General features: G+C 47.9%; 1 protein-coding gene across 2 annotated transcripts in view; it reads right to left on the reverse strand.

Moving 5' to 3' along the window:
* AGBL2 (AGBL carboxypeptidase 2) overlaps window positions 1-21,268 on the reverse strand; it is a 466,988-nt gene that overhangs the window by 272,229 nt on the left and 173,491 nt on the right. For both annotated transcript variants that reach the window (XM_069221603.1, XM_069221604.1), the window contains exons 8-9: window positions 16,988-17,770; window positions 13,274-13,433 (exon numbers count right to left, since the gene is read on the reverse strand). In XM_069221603.1, coding sequence (XP_069077704.1) covers window positions 13,274-13,433; window positions 16,988-17,770 — 943 coding nt within the window. The remainder of the gene's footprint in view (window positions 1-13,273; window positions 13,434-16,987; window positions 17,771-21,268) is intronic.

Here is a 21,268-nt window from a genome sequence, read left to right on the forward strand (position 1 = left end):
TGTAGGGGGCGGGGTCCCGATTCTATCCATGATATAGCAACCATGATATCGAAGGAACTGATCAATGGAAATAAAAGATAAGGAGAGCCGTACAACATGGCTGCACGGGTCTGGTGAACTGGCCATGACCAAGGTGATTTCAGCTGTAAATTTAGAGGGTGTCCACGAAGAAGCACACACTCAATCTGATTTTGGTACACAAGCAGGAAAGCCGCAATGCAAAGTAATCCTCAAGGAAGCCTTCATTGTTGAAAGCCCTACTCATTCTATAATATATATCTTTGACTCTGACTAGGTTGATCCTGTAGTAAGGGGGACTGCCAAGAACGTTTTGCAGATAGCACAGGAAGTATTCACCCTCTTTAAATCTACCTCTAGGCAGGATTTAAGTGTGAGTGCTCCATGTCCTCCCTAGTCTAAACATAAAAGTGAGACAAAAAAATGGAGTAGGAAGAAAGACCTAATGGTCCACTTGTAAAAAGGGGCCTTAGAAAACTGCACCTTAGAGATGGGGCAGAGATTCCACAAAAGTCAGAAGGATTGACGCACAATCTTCTGTCAGATCCTCTGGTGTTGGGCCCACCAGGTGCAACTTCAAGTTTGTCGAGTGAGAGGAATGCAGTGGAGTCAGTGGTAGCATCCTCCGTAGCTCAGACATTTTCTATATCTTCCTCTCTGGATCCAGCGGCTGCTCCAATTGTGAACCCAAGCAAGAAGGGTCTCCCTACATTACTCAACCCAGAAGATACATAATTTCCTTTTGGTGGCATTGATGCCTGCATATTAGATTTTATTCCACTCTTTGACGCCCATTTAATTTTGAATCGGTCCTCTTTACTTGCTTGTTTTACGGATATCAACACTTTGAATCTAATCCAAAGTAGTGATATTTCTCTGATTACTTTATCACACACGGGGGCTAGGGACCAAATCAAGGGTAACCTTTCACTCAAAAAGTATTGTGAACACGATATTACAAAATTTTGAAAGTTTGCAACGCAGAGATATTGCTATTTTCCCTGTGTCTGAAGAAGGGGGTGGACCAAATGTAGGCACGGATTCATACCAGAGTAGTGAGAGGGGTAGGGGGATTGACCCCATCCTTTCCAACTAATGGCGCACTGCCAGTAGACCCCCAGGGGTTGAAAATCTACTTTGTGAAGAATGGTAGAAGGGTGTCATCTAGGTAACCCAAGAAAGTCCATGATGAATGTGTAAATGATTAAATTCAAAGGTAGGATTGGTAGCCGGGGTGTTAAAGAGTGCATGGATGTGTAGTCATTCTCGACTGCACAGTTATTAGCAATGAGCCAACAGCCGTCTGCTGGACTGTGGCGGGAATAAAGAACAGCAGTAAGAAGTTGCAATTCCTAAGCTCGCTACAGGTGGATGTGATTTGTCTCCAAGAAACTTGATGTGTTGAGGAGTTTCAGTGTGAAGACTTATTTTAGATTGTAAAGCAAGGCCCTCTAGGAAGGGACACACTAAAGTGGGGGTGTAGCATTCCTCCTGACCAACAAGCTCAAGTGGAAGTAAGTATGTCATAGTGACCCCTCTAATCTCTTTACGGCAGTAACTCTTTCCCTTCTACTGGTCAATGCTTCTATTCCACCTGATGCCCTGTAACACACTCTTGAAAAAGGTGTTTTCTTTTAACGAAAACTCTTTTGAGGAGGGACAGGCCCTACACATAATACTGGTAGGTGATTTAAATAGCAAAATATCCAATCATGCTTTGAATCAATTATGTGATGTTGAAAAAGAGGAGCTCCCTGCGCAACCACCATTGTTTTTCCGACGAAGGTAAGAACTGACAAGAGAGGGACGCTTGTATTTGACCAACTGAGAAGCAATTACTGTATAATTGCAACAGGAGATTATCCTCAGATTCCCTTGCAGGGTACATGCACAAATCTTCGAGGGGAGGGGCTATCTTGGATTATGTGGTGGTTGGCTGCACCTCATTTTACTTGTTCGGCGACCTAAATGTAGTGGATACTTACCTTAGTGATCACTGCTTGTTTGTCTGTTCCCTGGGATTAAATACGTCTCCCATCTGCTCTTTGGAGGTTTGATGGGGTCTCCTCTAAATTTGATTAAAAAACAGGGAGAGGAAGAAGGACTGGGGACAGCGAGATCATCGACATAATAGCTGATAGAATCTGCCTTGACCCACCGCGGAGACTACAGAGTTTGATCGCTGGTGGTTCCTGGCTTCGGCTGGGGGGCGGCAACCTCAGCACTTCATTAGAACTGGCGGGAGGTACAAAGCTTGTAATGTACATTGGGGCATTGTTTTGTATTCACTGTTGGCACAGCAAATGGTGAAGGCATTGAACGGTAGCGCTAGCCCACCAACGCAGGAGTTTAAGATGTTCTGGGGGACAAGCACTCTGCTGATTGGGGGGAGGGCAGTTCAAAGCCTGCTTTGCGGGGTGGAGGGAGTTTTTGGTTTTGATTGTTGATTTACAGTTTATGGTTCTACACTGTTTCTATGCTATTGTACAGCCATGTGATGCTATGTGACGCAGCTCGGGGAAAGGTGGCATGGGATGGACTACAAGAACGGGAGACTGGTGCAGTGACCCGGTTGGATAGGGAAGGGCTCACACATGGCAGGACCGAGGGCTCGCACCCTTAGGGTTATGACATGGAACCTGAATGGTTTGGGCAGCCACATTAAACGAACTATAGTCCTTCAGTACCTGCGCAGACATGGCCCGACCTTGTCTTGTTACAAGAAACGCATCTAAAAGGGAATCATTACAAGGCGCTAGACAGGTTTGGGTACCAGTTGGTAGCTCACGGTTTACACAACGGACTCCAGGGGGGTGGGTATTCTTCTAAAAAAAATCAGGAGTATTTATTCTCTCACGCACCTGGTGGGGCACACTGGGGCAGTACGTGGCAGTCTCAGGAGTTTGGGAGGGACAACATGTGTACACTGTATGTTCTGAGACCGCAGGGGTGTACTCTAGCAGACCTTGGCCCCTTCTGCTTGATCTCCTGTCGGTTCTCTTGGTTTTGGGTGGTGATGTGAATCTTGTGACCAACCCGGGGCTAGACAGAATTTTATGTGCAAGGGAGCCCGATGCCTCAACGGCACTGCGGTCCTTTCTGGACTCATTTGACCTGGCGGGCCTGTGGAGGGAAGAGGCAGTTCACTTAGTCCTCAGTTCCCCATACAGCTCGTCAAGGCTGGACTATCTATTCACAACATGGGCTCATGTGGGTAGGTTCCGGGAGGCAGAGCACTACTCGAGAGGGATCTCAGACCATTCCCCTGTAGGGGTCACCCTGCTGGGCCCCTCACAGCCACCTCAACTTCACCCTTGGCATCTGAGAGACAAATCCTTTGTCGACAAAATGAGGGAGAGTGCTACCCAATACTTTGAGGAAAATCTAGGATCCGTGGACTCTGCGTGTCCTCTATGGGAAGCCTTTAAAACTGTACTTAGGGACCACATGCAAAACATAATTGGAGGCAAGAAAAAGGAACAAAACATGTAAGCCGTAAACCTTGAGCGGGAAATCGCAGCTCTTGAGGCCCGCTGTGCGGCAGACGGAGGGGTGGAGGGTGGTCTTCTGCACCAGCTATGTCTCAAGCACTATGAGCTGCACGCTTTGGCTAAACGGCATGCCTGGGCATATGCGCAAGCCTCTCAGCGTCGACTGTATGAGGTTGGCGACAAAGCCAATAAACTACTAGCCTGGTTGGACAAGAGGGACCGTGAATGATCATAGGTCAGGGAGGTAGAGTCTAAAGAGGGAGCCCTATGTGGGTCTAACGAGTCCATACCGGAGGCCTTCGCTGCATATTATGAGGATGTCTATACCTCGGTGACTCGGATGACCGAGGAGAACTGTGCGGACCTCCTGCGGGACATCCTGATGCGGGAGCTCTCAGAGGGAGAGAGAGGAGAGTTGGACACTGAGCTGTCGGAGGAGGAAGTTACCTCAGCATTACAGGGGCTTCAGTCTGGCAAAGCGGCGAGACCGAATGGGCTCCCATTGGAGTTGTTTAAGTGTCTGGGCAGCAAGGTAGCAAACACATGTTGGCCATGTTTCAGGAGGCGAGGGAGGTGGGAGGGTTGCTGCTGGATCAGCGGGCTGCGACTATTGTATTGATCCCGAAGAAAGATAGATTCCCTGAGATGTGTGCATCCTATAGGCCCACCTCCCTTCTTAACACAGAGGTCTAGGTCCTGGCGAAGGTCCTGGGAACCAGACGTCACACAATTGTTACTAAGCTAATCCATCCGGATCAATCAGGTTTTATGCTGCCCAGATCCACATGCTTGAACGTGCGGAGACTCTATGGGGTCTTACACATGACGGATCACCAGAATAGAGAGTAGGGGGCGCTCCTATCCCTCAATGCTAAAATGGCCTTCGATAGTGTGGAGTGGCTTTATATTTTTACGGCCCTCAGGAGGTTCGGTGTGGGTCCACAATTTCTGGTCTGGATTAGACTGCTCTATCGAGAACTGGTGGCTCGGGTACTGGTCAACGCAAGACTGTCACGGCCCTTTGCCTTACACAGGGGCACCCGAGGGGGGTGTCCACTCTCCCCGATCCCATCCGCCCTGGCACTTAAGCCCTTGGCAGAGTGGATTAGGCAAGATCTTCTGATTCGGGCAAGATCTTCTTATTCGGGGCTTCAACTTGGGTACAACATGGGAGGAATGTATCTCCCTGCACGCAAACGATATTCTGCTGTATGTTACCCGACCCTGATGGTCCATCGATAGGATCATGCAGGTCTTTTGCACATTCGGGGACCACTTCGGTTACCAGATTAATTGGGCCAAATCGTTGGTGTTCCCTCTGTCTGAGGCCCCTGACCTTTCCCCGGGTTGTGATGTGCCGACCTAATGGAAGGTTTTAAATACTTGGGGATGTATGTGACTAGGAACCAGAAGCACTTTCTCCAGGAAAACCTACAGCCCCTGCTTGACAGACAGATTTCGCAGGGATGTGGCCCATTGGAGGGGGTTACCTCTTTCTTTCTCTCATGGGTAGAGCTGCCCTCTACAAGATGATGACTTTGCCCTGCCTCTTATATGTTTTTCAGAACACCCTTTACAAGATACCGACAGAGGTGTTTCACCGGTTGGACCGGGACATCAGACTGCTGCTATGGGACGGCGACTCTTCCCGTGTGGCATTGCTGAAATTGAAACTCGTGGTGTATAAGGGTGGGCTGGCTATTGCAGACCCTCTCCGCTACTACTGGGTGACTCAACTGGTGACTGTTAATGAGTGGCCCTTTGCTGACCAGGACCATCTGTCTATCCGGGTGGATAGACAGATGATGGGCAGGGGGGATATGAGCAGGCCCTCTATGCCCCAGCAAGTTTGTGAGCGCTGCCTGTGCACACTGCAGTGGTGGTGAAGGCTTGGTGTGACGCCACCCTTTTCCTTGGTCGGGGAACAACCTTGACAGCCCGGACCCCACTGTGGTATAGCGATCTATTGGAGCCCTGAAGATCCTGGGCGGGTTCCACAAGTGGTCTCTTTTGGAGAATGAGCACCTGGGGGATGTTTGGAGAGGTCAGGCACTCGTGATGTTTGAAGACCTTCAGCAAGAATACACTATGGCGGGAACAGAGAGGTTCAGGTACCTGCAGCTGCAGCATGCACTGGGTCGATATGTCCCGGAGCACGAGCAGTTGCCTGAAGGAACCTCTGGTGGCAAAGGCCATATCTCTATTGTAGTAGAAATTGCTGAACAATTCCCCAGATCTGGTGACATCCAAATGGGAGATGGACCTCGGAACACTGAACGGCGAGGACTGGGAGGAGGCGAGACAGGGTCCCAGGGTTGTGGCGATCAAAGCACGCCTCAGAATGATCCAGTTGAGGATTCTGCATAGGGCATATAACTCCAGGGTGGTACCGCACAAGATGGGCAGGGCACAGACTTTGCAGTGCTTGCGACGATGCAGGTTGGAGGGCACCATCTATCATATATTTTGGACATGCCCTATGATAAAGTCTTACTGGGAAAGGGTTGCCGGGGTGGTGGCTTGAGTGATGGGGAGAGAGGTCCTGTTAGACCCCAAGCTGCTGCTTCTTAACGTAGCGGGGGAGGAACACAGGGCGAAACAGCAAGCATTATGGTTGGCCATAGCAGCAATAGTAGCTAAATGCAATATAGCCGATGCCTGGGTGGGTGATTTACTGGATGGTTTTATCATGTTTTTGAAGCAGATTGTAGTAAGTGCCAAGCAAAAATCACCCAAGAGCCACTTCAAGCCTATCCCTTTCTCAATTCCCTCACTAAGTAAAGAAATAAATGCTCTAATCAGGAAACAATGTGTGCTGTATTCATCCAAGAGGAACTCAGGTTGTCCCTATTAAAGAGGCGAAGGAGCTGGTTAAAGGCTTGCCTAAAAAATGAGGTGAGTGATCGGCTATGGGTTGGTCTAAAAGAGGCCACTGCTAAGGGACAGACAAGGTCCTCTTGGACTGTGGCAGCAGAGGGTTATGGGTCAAGAGTAAGATCTTCCCCTCGGTAAGCGAGGAAGTTAGTTGGACTGGCTTCATTTCTAACCTTTATGCAGCAATTGAAGGGGCAAATGGTCTTCCCAAGCTAGAAGCGGGTATACCTACCCAAAACTCTCCATCATTAAAGGAAAATTAGCTAGTTATCCGAGGAATGCGTGCCTCTGCCACGATGGGCCCAGATGAATCCCAATCTCTGTTATAAAACAGGGAGCTGCTCTTTGTAGCAAAATATTGTTTGTGGTTTTTAAAAGCTGCTACGAGAATAGGAGAGTTCCCCCTTCCTGGACAGGAAAAATCATAGTCCTGCTCTTTAAAAAGGGAGATCGTAAACGGCCAAGGAATGACTGCCAGATTGCCCTGCTGGATGCAGCGGGCAAGGTTTCCTCAAAATGCTTATTCTCTCAGATAAGTGAGTGGGCCGAAAATAATAAAATTATACCACTTGACCAAATGGGAATCCATCAATAACATAGCTTCCTTACAGTTGATCAATGAGAAATATGTAACAGTTAGAGGGGAAGTGAATTATGTGGCCTTATAGACTTCTCCACATCATCTGCTAAAGTAGATCGATCACTACTGTGGAGAAAGCTCTCAGGATTGGGTATGCCGGGCACCCTTCTGGATCTAGGCGCTGCACTTCACGCCTCTAGCTGGTGCAGAGTACCGAGTGATCGGGGCCTTTCTAAGGAAATAGCAACCCAAAATGGTTTAAAACAAGAATGCCTCTTAGCCCCGTTACTCTTCTCATTATATGCATCTGACCTCCCTGCCTATTTAACACAGGGTAAGAGTATAGCCCCGACTATTGGTGATGGAGCTATTGCCTGTTTATTACACGCGGACGATATAATAATTTTGGACCTTTCTCCCAAAGGGTTAAGTACGCGTCTGGAGGACTTGCACCAATTCATCGAAGCACATCATTTGAAGACCAACATTTCTGAAAGCAAAATAATGTGTTTCATGGTAAGAAGAAACCCAAACACACTAAATACTCTTGGTTCCTGGGTTCTCAAAGGTTACAAGTAGTGAAGTCCTACACCTTATTGGGGAAGATAATATGCGGCAACCTCTGCGATAAGGCCCATGTCGAGAATAACATGAGCAAAGCACAGTCTCAGGCCAAAGGTTTGGGTGCTCTTCACTGGGCGACGGGCAGAAGACACTTCTCCTACCTCTTAGAGGTCTACCAAGGCAAAATTCCTCCCTTGTAGCTCTGTGCATTGGAGCTACTGGCGGAGCTAAATGGTGCTTCCTAAATACCATAGAAGGGCGAGTGTTAAGAAACATTATACCTGTTAACTACGCAATTTCAGTGGCAGCTCTAAGGTTCGAAATGGGCTTAAGAACTATCTTTCCCCAGGGCTTGGTGGCCGTGGTCCGCTGGGTGGCTTGCCTCAAGGGGAGTGAAGAAGGCACACTAAGGTCTCTTATGAGGAAAGAAACTCTAGTAAACAAAAAAGAAAACTCATTAGTCTACAGAAATGTGTTATACGCTGTTGATGAGCTACAATTAGATCCCAATTTGGTTCTTACATTCTCCGTGTCACAATTAAAAGCTAGCATAAAACAGGCCAGGTGGGGGTTAAGCTTCAGCCTGGTTAGGGAGGTGTGCCTCAAAAAAGGGGAATAGGTTCAATCTTAGAGAAAAGAGTACAATCTTATATAAATTGGAATTTATCTCATAGAGTGAGACGATTCTGGATTCTGTTGTGGTTGGGTATGCTCCCTTTAAACCCCCTTATGGCTCAATGGTATGGAACCTCTGTTGAATGCAGTTTCTGCCAGATTGGGATTGAAGATTAGAATCATCCTTTTTTGTCTGTCCGGCACTCTTATTCTATCGTTGAAAATGGCTGAGGCCTAGATGCTTGCTGTTACTGATACAAACCACCCGGAAGCACTGCAGTCTCTTTATGAACCCCCTAATGAAATGTTTTGCTATAGAATCTTTAACTCTTTTAAGTGTTGTTTAAATTTGTATTGATTTTATTGTGTATAGATTCCTGTTTCAACACTGTTTTGTATTATAATTAATTTCTTGGAAACTTGTATTTTGTCTGATTAATTTTAAGATTGTGTGTGTTTTATGTGGATCTCTTCAGAGTTCTGTAACATAAATTATTAAAACTTGAAACTTGAATTTTCTTTTGTCACCTGAATGTGCTTCTGTGTTTATTGATGTAAACTATTTTTTCTCGTGGTCATGCCCACGTACTTCAAACCACAAGTGCAGATCAAGATATATACCACGTTGATGCTGTCACAATTTGTGTGTTGCTACAACACCCACGGTGTCCGCAGGCCAAGATCCAGTTCTTTGGTCGGTTTTGCGAGGGGTGGATATTTTAATGTCTGCACAGATAATGGCCGACTACTGAAGGAAGTTTCCAAAGGGTGAGAGCAAGTGGTAGAGTGTAAGAAACCTGGACTCTATGCAGATTCCCCCCCAACTTTTTGCCCCCATTTGGACCCCTACATGCTGGTTTTTCGGCTATGATAGTGCACCGCGACCTGCTAACCAGGCTTCAGTGTATGTGTTCTTTAAACGCTTTACCCCCTTATAAGTCCCTAGTAAATAGTACCCAGGGTATGCAGGGCATAGGAGATAAAGGGGTCCCCAGGCCTGCAGCATAGGTTTGTGCCACCATAAGTGACTCATGCAGGCCTGCCATTGCAGACTGCCAGAGCGGTGCAAACTGCTTGAGTTTGACTGAGCCCTCACCAAGAGTGGCACAGTCCTATGCACTGCCTTATTTATACATATATGTCAGACACCCCTAAGGCAGGCCTTTGCAGCTAAGGAGGCATGGCACTGTATATTTAAGGTGCAGACATATAAGCATGAGCTTCTATGTCTCTAGAGCGTCCTTTCCATTAAGGTACACTATAAGTGCAGGCGGTCCATAGGATAACATTGGACTAAAGTCCCGGTTGACCAGGGCTGACATCTGCAACCCAGCCCCAGCTGAGATTTTGTATCTCATTGTCAGCAATGTCATGCCAGTGGTAAAATCAGCACCAGCGCGAGCCCCGTTCAGCACCACAGACAACCAGGACAACTCTGCAACTGGACCTCACAGACCTGCTCAGATTGAACTGACTGGTGTGGCCTGGTCCCAAGGCCCACACTACCTTAACCCTGCAACCGGCCATCACACAAGCAAATATCAAGCGGCTTGACCTCCAAGTGGCACCCCTGCCATTGACTTGAACGCGAGTCCCGTTCAGCATCACGGACAGCAAGGTCCACTCTGCATGCTGACGCCACAGGCCAGGTAAAACTGCTCTGACTGCTGTGATCTAGTCCCAGGGACTGTAAAACCATAACCCCCTCAACTCGATCTTTAAGTGCATTTTTTAAATATATGACAATTTCCCATTGACTTTAACGTAATGTTGGAATGCCAGTTCTGCAGTGATTTTCTATTGCTTAAGAAACTGATATATCCGGTTCTCCTGAACCTGTACTGTTGATTTTGGTGGCTAAATTTATATAAAAATAAGCTCTATTTTTATAAAATGGTGTAGGATGTCTTTAGATTCATGTACGTTACTTACTGTGCATGTTTGTGCTGTGAAATGCTTAACACATGTTCCTCTAAGTAAAACCTGACTGCTCTTTGCCACTCTACCAGGACTGAGCTAAGGATTTACTGGTGTGAATCCAAGGATCATCTCTGGCGTATCATATGATGAGGTCGAACCCCCACACTATATATAATACTCCACTTTCCTGCATGGAGTTAGTGGTATTCTGCCACTTCGGTCTGGAGTGAACCACAAGGTTTCTTAATGATTTTCCTTTTCTAAAAGCAAATATGGGTTTCCTAGAACTAGAGGGCCCGACGTCAGAACTCTCCAAATCAACTTCTTCAAAATCAACTTCTTCATTTCGTTTGAGTGTGTGTCAACTGTGTTGACACAGATCAAACGGTCATTCTCTGGTCTCTCAAAACTCTGCGATGATGAACCTCTAGGATTATTGCGCGCCCTCTTCTTGCCTTTCCGGAGTAAATGAGGGGATAGAGCTTGGCCTCAAGTTTCCTACAAAACAATTCGGCATGTTTGTCACAAACATACTTGCCTGTGCAGTTTCTTCATGGTCTGAGAGATTGGCCTGCAGGGAGATTATCCCTCTGAGATTTTGGGTGGAAACTGTCATATCATAATAAATTATTACAGTCTGTTGGTTGATAATTGACACGTTTTCAAACAGCTGTCTTGTGACCAGAATTTTTGCTCTAAAAAAGTGATGGATTTCTTGTTGGGTGTGACTGTGAACCTCAAAAAGTTGTCCCCAGAGTTAAGCCACTCTGAGAATTGGAGGGCCTCCATTTCATTGGCTCGCCAGATGATAAACACATCATTCATAAACCCTTTCCATATTCCGATGTTGGCACTGAAAGGATTGGTGTTTTTGTAGATGTATCTTTGTTCAAAATCATAAACGTAAAGGCAAGCTATACTGGGGCGCATGCACTGCCCATCAAGGTTCCGTGTGTCTGCAGATAAAAGTCATTCTCAAACTGGAAATAGTTTCTGGTGCGTGCCATAGTCCAAGGCAAAGTTTATGGGTGAGATACATTCCCAAAGTGTCTCAGTTAAAAAGGATTCCATAAACCTGAGGGCGGCTTCCTGGGGGGCTTGTATATAAAGCCTCACCGTCAAGGATTACAAACAAACCTGTGTCTGGGTCACACGTGATGCCCTGTATCATGCTGAGGACATCTTTGTTGTCCTTCACATATGAGGGCGTTAGAGTCGCTAATGGTCTTAAGAAATGCTTTTGAAATAAAAAACTCCTGAGGAGCCAGTTAAGACAACACCGATGTATTTCTACCATCTGAGTCCATTTCCCAGAAGCTCAGAGTTCGCAGAGTTGGATGGGCATCAGATGTGCATCCACTCGGCAAGCAACACTCCCCCTATAGACTGTCCACTATGAACCGGAGTAGGTCGACGGTGGTCTGAGGGGCGGCTGTAGGATCCAGCAGAGGTTGCTCATCTTTGACGAAGTAAGTCTCCCCCTCACTCACTCGATACCCCCTCGGGCAGCAGCCAACACTGTGTTTAGAAACTAAAACCTGTAACAACTCTATTCCTTTTAAAAAGCAGTTTTCTCGCTCTGTAAACGCAACCTTGGCGGGAGCTTTAAAATGACCCCGGATCATTATACCGAGTGCCCATATGGCACCTATATAGCCTGTTGAGCCCGAGTATTATATCATTCCCATTCCTAAACTCTCAAAGCCCCTGGGAGGTGCAGAAATGTTACCGACCAAACAAGGAAGTTCTTATTCACTCACAGCACCTTCTGCCAGTAATAAAGTGAGTGTCCCACACACTTGGAGAAAATCAAGAATAACCTAATATTCATGAAAACATTTCCTGGGGCTTTCATCTGGGGAAAGAAGAAACACTGGTATTCTGATAATAATCAATAAATATGTACCCTGTAAGTGTATGACTGCAGGATGGCCTGATATGCACGACCCATGAACCACCCCACAATAGGGTAAGATATGAGTGTTGGATGCATGGATCACAACCACTTTGCACATACATATGTGGTGGCTTTATATTTGGTTTGCCGTGTTGCACATTATGGCATTTAAAGCATCCCTTATAGTTTCCCCTCTTACAAGATCAATGTCGCCTTCTTTACAGTGGAATCCACTCCTCACTAGTTTTTAATTCAATTTGAATTTTCACTATCTGTATGAATAAGTGTTTATACCATAAGGGATGTGGTGGGCCTTGACCGGCTGAGTAAAATTCTTTAGCACAGACTTGAATACCTACATACTATCAATTGGGCAGCAAATGTCCTCCCCTAAATGAAATGGTTGGGACAAGAAAACCACTTTGATTAATGTCTTATATTAAATCTTTATTTTCTCTTTTATATTCCTGTAGGTACTTCTGACTAAGAAGTCTCATTTTTTAGGTCGGAGCCTTAGGCCTCCTATTCCTGCATGGTATGCATAAAGAGGTAGGCAAAGGTAAAAACAAATAGCCCTGACAAAGGCCTCATACACGGATGGGCTCCTGACGAGGGCCAAAACATGTTGGCAAATCAGTGGCAATTGAAACACTAACGCTAAATGAAACCCAATACTTGTTTTTATCTATGTCCATGGTACCCTAAAATAATCAAATGAATTCCTCCAGAGTACACCATAAGGCATTTCTAGCATTCTTTTCACCTTCCTGGATCCCTGTTTTATCCAGAAAAGTACTTTATATAAGAACTCCCAATTTTGGTTGAGTCCACCCTGGTGGTACCATCCTACCAGGGTGTGGCTAGACATCTATGATGAAGCATTCCACTATTTAGTGGGTGAGGTGTCTACTCCAAAATCTTCTGGATGTCTTAGTGGGACCACAAGTGGTTTCTTCCTCTCTTTTGTCTTTCTTTGCCTACTGGCCCTGTTGTGTAAGGGATATTTTCTGGGAGAATGCAACAAGGACTTTCTGTCGCTCTCCCTTTGTGAATACAAGCTCTGAGATGGCTGCCCTCGGATGAGAGAATAAATGAGCTGTGGTGGGGGAGAGCTGACAGAGGTGGACTAGACAGAATAAATAGAGGAGATGTGGTGAGTGGGGGTAGTTGACTGAAGATTAGATGTAGAGAGTGGTCTCACTGAGAAGTAAGAGAGTGCTTGGAGATGGTTAGCTTCAGTTGAGGAAGAAGAGGTGAGCAGTGGTTAGTGGGACCACCAGCACAAGGAAGGATACCAGTGACCCCCCTGTGTACCTGATCTGGTGCATTCTTGCCCAGCATGAGCGGGAAGACCCTCTCATGGAGCTGTTGCGTTGGCTGGTGCTTGTTGTTGCAGCCGTACATGAAGACATTACTCTTACGGCTGTGCCCATGGAAGTCACAGTAGAGCAGCACCTCCCGCTCTGACAGGAGCCTTCAGCGAAAGGCAAAAATATAGAGAAATTCACCATCACAGGCTTGTAAGTAAACACCACAACAGCTACGAGGAATGAAGAAAATGCACTACCACATGAGCACAGGTCAAACATCTGGAAGAGAGGACTGTCGGCCATTTGACAAGCAAAAATCAAACACCAGGAAGAGAGTGTCGGCCATCATATGAGCAGACATCATCAAGGAGAGGGTCACCATCACTCAAGCAAACATCAAACACCAGCAAGGGAGAGTGTCGCCATCACAGAAGCAAAGATCAAACACCAGGAAAGAGAGTGTGGGCCATCACACAAGCAAACATTAAACACCAGGAAGGAAGTGCTGGCCATCACATGAGCAGACATCATCAAGAAGAGTGTCACCATCGCACAAGCAAACATCAGAAACCAGGAAGATAGCATCCGCTATCACACAAGCAAACATCAAACACCAAGAAGAGAGCACGTCGGCCATCACATAAGCAAATATCAAACACTAGGAAAAGAGCGTCGGCCATCACAGAAGCAAACATCAAACACCAGGAAAAGAGTGTCAGCCATCACACAAGCCAACATCAAACACCAGGAAGAGATTGTCGGCCATCACACAAGCAAATATCAAACACCAGGAAGAGAATGTTGGCCATCACACAAGCAAATATCAAACACCAGGAAGAGAGCTTCGGCCATCACACAAGCAAACATCAAACACCAGGAAGAGAGCACGTCAGCCATCTCACAAGCAAATATCAAACCCCAGGAAGGGAGGACTGTCGGCCATTAGATAAGCAAACAACAAACACCAGGAACAGAGCATCGGCCATCACACAAGCAGATATCAAACACCAGGAAGAGAGCATGTCAGCCATCTCACAAGCAAATATCAAACACCAGGAAGGGAGGACTGTTGGCCATTGGACAAGCAAACATCAAACACCAGGAACAGAGCACCGGCCATCTCACAAGCAAATAGGAAACACCAGGAAGAGAGCATGTCAGCCATCTCACAAGCAAACATCAAACACCATAAAGAGAGCAGATCAGCCATCTCACAAGCAAACATCAAACCCCAGGAAGAGAGCAAGACATAAGGAACAGAGTGTCGGCCATCACATGAACAAACAACAAATACCAGCAAGAGAGTGTGTCGCCATTACACAAGCAAATATCAAACACCAGAAGAGAGCATTGGCCATCAAATAATCAAATATCAAACACCAGGAAGACTGTGTCGGCCATTACATGAGAAGACATCATCAAGGAGAGTGTTGCCATCACATGAACAAACATCAAACACCAGCAAGGGAGAGTGTTGGCTATCACACAAGCAAACATCAAACACCAGCAAGGGAGAGTGTCGGCCATCACACGAGCAAACATGACAGAGAACGTTGGCCATCACATGTGCAAACATCATAGCCAGGACCAGAGGTGAAAGCAGCGAGAACTGCTTTCTAGAGGAAGTTCTGAGGAGCCAAGAGGAGGCTGTTCTTTCTGTCAATGCTCTTGGCTCACTCACTGAGGAGTTTTGCAGGAAAGAAGGCCTGGTGAGAAATGAGTGTCCTGTGTCCCCAGGCACAGTCAGGTACCAGAAGCACTGCATGACAGTCACCAGGCTAGAAACGAAGCTCGACAAGCTAAACAGGAAGGTGCCAAAGTGTGAAAAGTCACAGGGATGGACTTGCAGGGAGTGAGAATGACACAAAGTGGAAACGAGTATCAGGCCCTTGCAGCTGCCTGTGTTCAACCAAATCTGATATGCAGTATCAGTGAGTGATTTGACATTTTAGCCCTAGATGTGGAAGTTGGCAGACTCTGCAGAAAGGGATGTTATCACATAGGAAGACCAATGATTCTGTTGGATAGAAAACCTAAGAGGAGGCTCTCAATATAACAGTAACAGAGACAACTGCACATGCATAGGTTTTAGCATTGCTTGAATGTGTGCTGCCTCAGAATGAAGGGCAGTGGCAAAGGATGTAACTGTGATGATAACAACTTACTGATGTAAAAAAGACAATGGCCCTCATTCTGACCTTGGCGGGCGGCGGAGGCCGCCCGCCAAAGTCCCGCCGTCAGGTTACCGTTCCGCGGTCGAAAGACCGCGGCGGTAATTCTGACTTTCCCGCTGGGCTGGCGGGCGGTCGCCTTCAGTCCGCCAGCCAGCCCAGCGGGAAAGAGGCTTCCACGATGAAGCCGGCTCGGAATCGAGCTGGCGGAGTGGAAGCTGTGCGACGGGTGCAGTTGCACCCGTCGCGTATTTCACTGTCTGCGCAGCAGACAGTGAAATACATGTAGGGGCCCTCTTACGGGGGCCCCTGCAATGCCCATGCCAGTGGCATGGGCACTGCAGGGGCCCCCAGGGGCCCCGCGACCCCCACTACCGCCATCCGGATCTCGGCGGTCCGACCGCCGGGATCTGGATGGCGGTAGGGGGGGTCGGAATCCCCGCGGCGGTGCAGCAAGCTGCGCCGCCGCGGAGGATTCAATGGGGCGGCGGTACACTGGCGGGACCCCGCCAGTGGTGCCGGTCCGACCGCGGCTTTACCGCCGCGGTCGGAATCCCCATTGGAGCACCGCCGGCCTGTCGGCGGTGCTCCCGCGGTCCTCCGCCCTGGCGGCCAAAGACCGCCAGGGTCAGAATGACCACCAATGTCTACTCATGCAGTGATTATCGAACATTGGTTGCGAAATGAGTATCAGACTGATTTTATTTCAGTGGTTCTAATATGTATGTGATGAGCCCCTGAGGAGAAAAGCTATCCTTAGTGCAGCAGGCGAAGTGGCACCAGGGCTCAGAGATAGGAGGGGATAACTGCAGCTGAATATTGCTGCCTTTTACTACATAACCGGGGGCCAGGGTGGATACGGAAGCACAAGTCAGACAGTCTCACAGTCAGATCTGAGTAACTGAACCTTCCCCGATTGCGGCATTCATTCCTTTCAATCTCACTGTGTCAAACAAGATACAGCCCTTCTGAAACATCTCATGCATAAACCCTAGGATCCATCTCTAAACACAGCCAGCTCTTACATGTCAGTGGGTCACCCTGGTGCTTTACTTGGTTGAATGTGCCACTTACTTCCTCCTGCTTATGTTCTCCTGCCTCTTAGAAGAAACATACGTCATCTGCCTCAAACCTTCTACAAAGGCTCTATTGCGTCGCCAGGCCTGTGGGTTACATGTATCTGCTAAACGCCTCCGTCCTGGCCAGTCTCCCAAACATGCTCAAACCAACACCCAGACACTGTAGCCTCAAGCCCCCGCCCACTACTCACACCCTCACCTAGTTAAATTCTCAGGAGTGTGGAGTGTGACAGGCCAGATACCTCTCTAGAGCAGTTTCACCTCACAAGCCCACAACATGCCCCCCTCTCCCCACACCCTGCACACTCCAAGCCCTGGCCATCTCCTTGTCCTGAGCGCTGTTCTACCTCCCAAGTCCACACATGCCCCTCCCTCTCTCCACACCCCCCACAATCCAGTCGTCAACTATCTCTGTGAAGCATTATTCATTCTCACAAGCCCACAAAATGCATATAATACAAAACTTACTTCTTGACCATGGCTCGGGTGTGCCACACACAGGGGAAGGAGTCCTTCAGCATGGTCCTGTAATTCCTGTTCATGTCCCTCCCGGCCAGGGAGCAGCGGTAGTTACCCACAATCACCCCGTCGGGGTTCAGCATGGGCACCACCTTGAAGATGAAGAGGCCCCGGAGCAAGTGTGCGTCTGGGGAGTTGCTTAGGATGAAGTCCAGGAACCCTTGCATCATCCAGGACCCGTTGGTCTCTCCAGGGTGCACCCTCGCAGTCACCACCACAGCTTTCTTTGCTGCAGCCTCCAGGTAGTGCTGCGATGGTGATGTGATGGTGAGAAGGTAGACGGTGTTGCCTGCTAAGCTTCGGCACAAGGGTCGCAGTTTGCAGTACTGCGACTGCACCGGATCGTTGGCCACTCTCTGAAGGTAGTGCTGAAGATCTGAGTAAGTGTATGGGTAGCAGTGAGCAAAATAGCAGGTATCATCGTCATTAGGGAACTGGCAGGTCCAGGTGAGGCAGTAAAGCGATGGGCCATCCGCGGCACTGGGGTTCTTGTAATACCTGATGTCGCCTCCCTCTCTCCTCCAGCCCACACCTCTGGTCTGGGCGTCCGTCTGTGAGTACAGGAGAGGTTTCATGCCCAGGCTGTACAGGCTGGAGGACTTCATCAGGTTGGTGATAGTGAAGCGATAGAGGACACCCTTCCGAGTCTTCTTGACTTGGAAGTAGAACCATTGTGTGTGTTTGGAGGTGTAAAGGTCGGTGCGTAGGGTCAGTTCATATTCATGCTTTCCTCTGTGAGAAGAAATGAATAAGAGTGATGAGGACATTTCACAGCAACATCTAGAAGACAACCCCTGCCTAGCCACAACGGAGGAACGTTCACAGCACATCATGAAGCAGAACGCGTTTGGTCGCTATCAGACAGTCTGCAAGATGTGCAGGCTCACATTCAGAGCACTGCCACAAACACAGCAATCGCAGACTCTTAGACCAGCGTTAACTTCTGGACCATACAAGGCAGTCACAGTACACGTTCAGACACAAATATGGAGAACGTGCTCCCTTACACACACAACCAGTGCTGGACTCTCCATCCAGTAGGAATCAGACCTCATACACGTAGGCAAACACAGAAAACATTCATGTACAAACTACACACACAAGATTAGCCAGAGGCTGCATAATTCAGAAACAAACATGCACATGCCAAGCCATTTCTGGACTGTGGCTACAATACTAGACAGACACATCATAAGCATGGCCATAAAGGAGGGGAAGCCCTCCTACACAGATGAGCACTCAAAGGACAACGGATAAAATACCAGGGACCCACTAGAGCCACCTCGTGCGCAGACAAGGAGAAGCTCATACTCCTACACTGCTGCAGAATGCGTACAACACTAGATGGATGCAGTATAAACTCAGACACGAGCATGGTTCTTCGTGTGGATTCAGGGAACAGAACCTTATGCCAGGATGTGCTATTCCACACACCTCAACTAGATCTATAAACTCAGTTGTGAGCTTGAACCTTTCTGGTGGTCTTCTACTCTTGCCCATTGGACTTTCTACATCCTCTCTTCTCCATTTCAACCTTCCGCTCCTCGTACTCCGCTGGCTCATTTTCTTCCTTTTGCTTTCAACCACCACATCCTTAAACAAACTTTAAATGGACTCTGCAAACTCTCTTCTGAATAAACACTCTTTGTGGCCATCTCCCTCCCATCTTAGATGATGCATTTACTTCTACTATAACCAGAAGTTAGTTTGCTGAAGTTACCCCTTTCTTGACACTGACTCATACTACACACCCTTAGGCCCAACCTGAGGACATTAACCGGATGCTCTAGTTTATCTAGTCATCACTTCCCTCCTGCTGCATACACCATTCGGGACTCGATTTGGTGCTCGCATTTTCTGCACCTTTTTTTTGACTCTTCATCACTAGACTGTATCAATCTCATAACCCGAGGTCTTCCAGGCTCCCTTCTCCAAAGATTCTCTCCTATCTCTCTACTAAGAGTCCTGATCAGACTCTTGAGAATCTGTAGGAAAGTGCTCCTTTTGGAATGGTTAACCATCCACGTTTTGCCTGATATTGATGCTGACTTGACTGAGAGTGTGCTGGGATCCTGCTGACCAGGCCCCAGCACCAGTGTTCTTTCCCAAAAAATGTACCATTCTTTCCACAATTGGCACACCTCTGGCCCACAGATAAGTCCCTTGTAAAAGGTACCAGTGTTACCAAAGGCTCTGTGACATGGGAGGGTCCTAAGGGCTACAGCATGTATTATGAACACTAAGGGACCCCTCACCATGCACACAGCCCTTTCAGCTTGTGTGCGCTGTTGGGTAGAAAACTGTAAAGTCGACAAGGCTTCCCTCCCAGGATGTCATGCCCACCAACCACTGCCTGTGCCATAGGTAAGTCACCCCTCTAGCAGGCCTTACAGTGTTAAGGCAGGGTGCACTATACAACAGGTGAGGGCATAGCTGCATGAGCAATATGCCCCGATAGTGTCTAAGTCCATTCTTAGACATTGTAAGTGAAGTGTGGCCATATAAAGTACATGGGCTGGAAATTCGTGATTACGAACTCCACAGCTCCATGATGGCTTTACTGAAAGCTGAGAAGTTTGGTATTAAACTTCTCAGCACACTAAACACACACTGATGCCGGTGTTGGATTTATTGTACAATGCACCTAGAGGGCATCTTTGAGATGTCCCCTTTATTTTAGCCAAACTTCTAGTGCCGGACTGACCGGTCTGTGCCAGCCTGCCACTTCCAGACAAGTTTTTGACCTCATGGGGTGAGAGGCTTTGCGCTCTCTGAGGCTAGAAACAAAGCCTGTCCTGGGTGGTGGTGCTTCACACCTCCCCTCTGCAGGAACCGTAACACCTGGCGGTGAGCCTCAAAGGCTCAGGCCTCCTGTTCCAGCTAGTGGAGATGCCCACCCACTTTTGGCAGAAAGTCTGGTGGGAAAATTAGGTAAAACAAAGAGGAGTGACCTCTTCAGCTGGGAGCACCCCTAAGGTGTTCAGAGATGAAGTGACCCCCTTCCTGCAGAAATCCTCCATCCTGGTTTGGAGGACAGGGACCAATAGGGTAAGTTTTGTTCCCCTTCCCCAAAGGGAGTGGACACCGGAAGGGTGTAGTCACCCTTAGGGTCAGTAGCTATTGGATTCCTGGAGACCCCAAGAAGACAAGAAGAAGAAAGAAGAAGGACAAAAAGGCGACACATCCTGTAGGACCAGCGACCTCTTCAACGCCCCAAGAGGACTGCCTGCCCACCAGAGGACCAAGATCTCCAGAGGACAGTGGGCCTGTCCACAAAGAAACTCCAACAAAGGACTCCAGAACCGCCCCGGATTTGCGAGTCCTGCTCACTCTGCAACAGACAACCACAGCCCTTGTCCAAGTGGCCCACCAGTCTAGGGCAGGTCCCCAAGCGATTCCGACCTATTGTCCACCCTGGTTTGACCCCTCCTGAACAACACGTGCAGACTAAATCCAGAGGACTCCCCACGCCCGTGAAGGTTCCAGACGAAGATACATGATGCCAAAAGGTATCCCGCACCCGCAGCCCCCTGGCCTTGGAGTACCCGACCTCTGGTGCAGCAGTGTCCGGCAGGCGGTCCTCCTCTCTGTCCAGTCTGTGGTTTCCCTTAACTGACCTCCTGGACCCAGCCAGCAGCCTTCTTGTGACCACTGTGGCCCCCCTATTCAAAAGCTTTGGTAGCCCGATGCTGAGTTTGCACCCTGCACCCGGACGCCCCTGTGCCGTCTGGCCCCGTGTTGCTGGTGGTGGATGTTTGGGGATAACTTGAACCCCAACCTGTGGACATCCTAATCCCCGGAGACTGGAACTGTAAGTCTTGTACTTACCTTGAAATTGTACTAACTTTTCTTTCCCCCTAAATCTGTGTTTGAAAAGTTGGGTGTCAACTTTTAAAATAGTTTATTAGTATTTATTTGAAAACTGTTTATCTTGGTAAATTGAAACAAAGTGGTGTTGATACATATGCTTGCTACTTATTTGCAATTGTACTTACTTGCAATCAGAATCTTGTGGTTCTAGAAATAAAGTAAAAAAAGATATTTTTGCTATATAAAACATTGGCCTGGAGTTAGTCATTGAGTGTGTGCTTCATTTATTGACTATGTGTGTACAACAAAGCTTTGCACTACCCTCTGATAAACCGAACTGCTCGACCACACTACCACAAGAGAGCATTAGTATTATCTACTTTAGCCTCTGTTACGCCCCTGGGGAACCCCTGGACTCTG

Source organism: Pleurodeles waltl, chromosome 3_1 (assembly GCF_031143425.1).
Source record: "Pleurodeles waltl isolate 20211129_DDA chromosome 3_1, aPleWal1.hap1.20221129, whole genome shotgun sequence".
NCBI lineage: Eukaryota > Metazoa > Chordata > Amphibia > Caudata > Salamandridae > Pleurodeles > Pleurodeles waltl.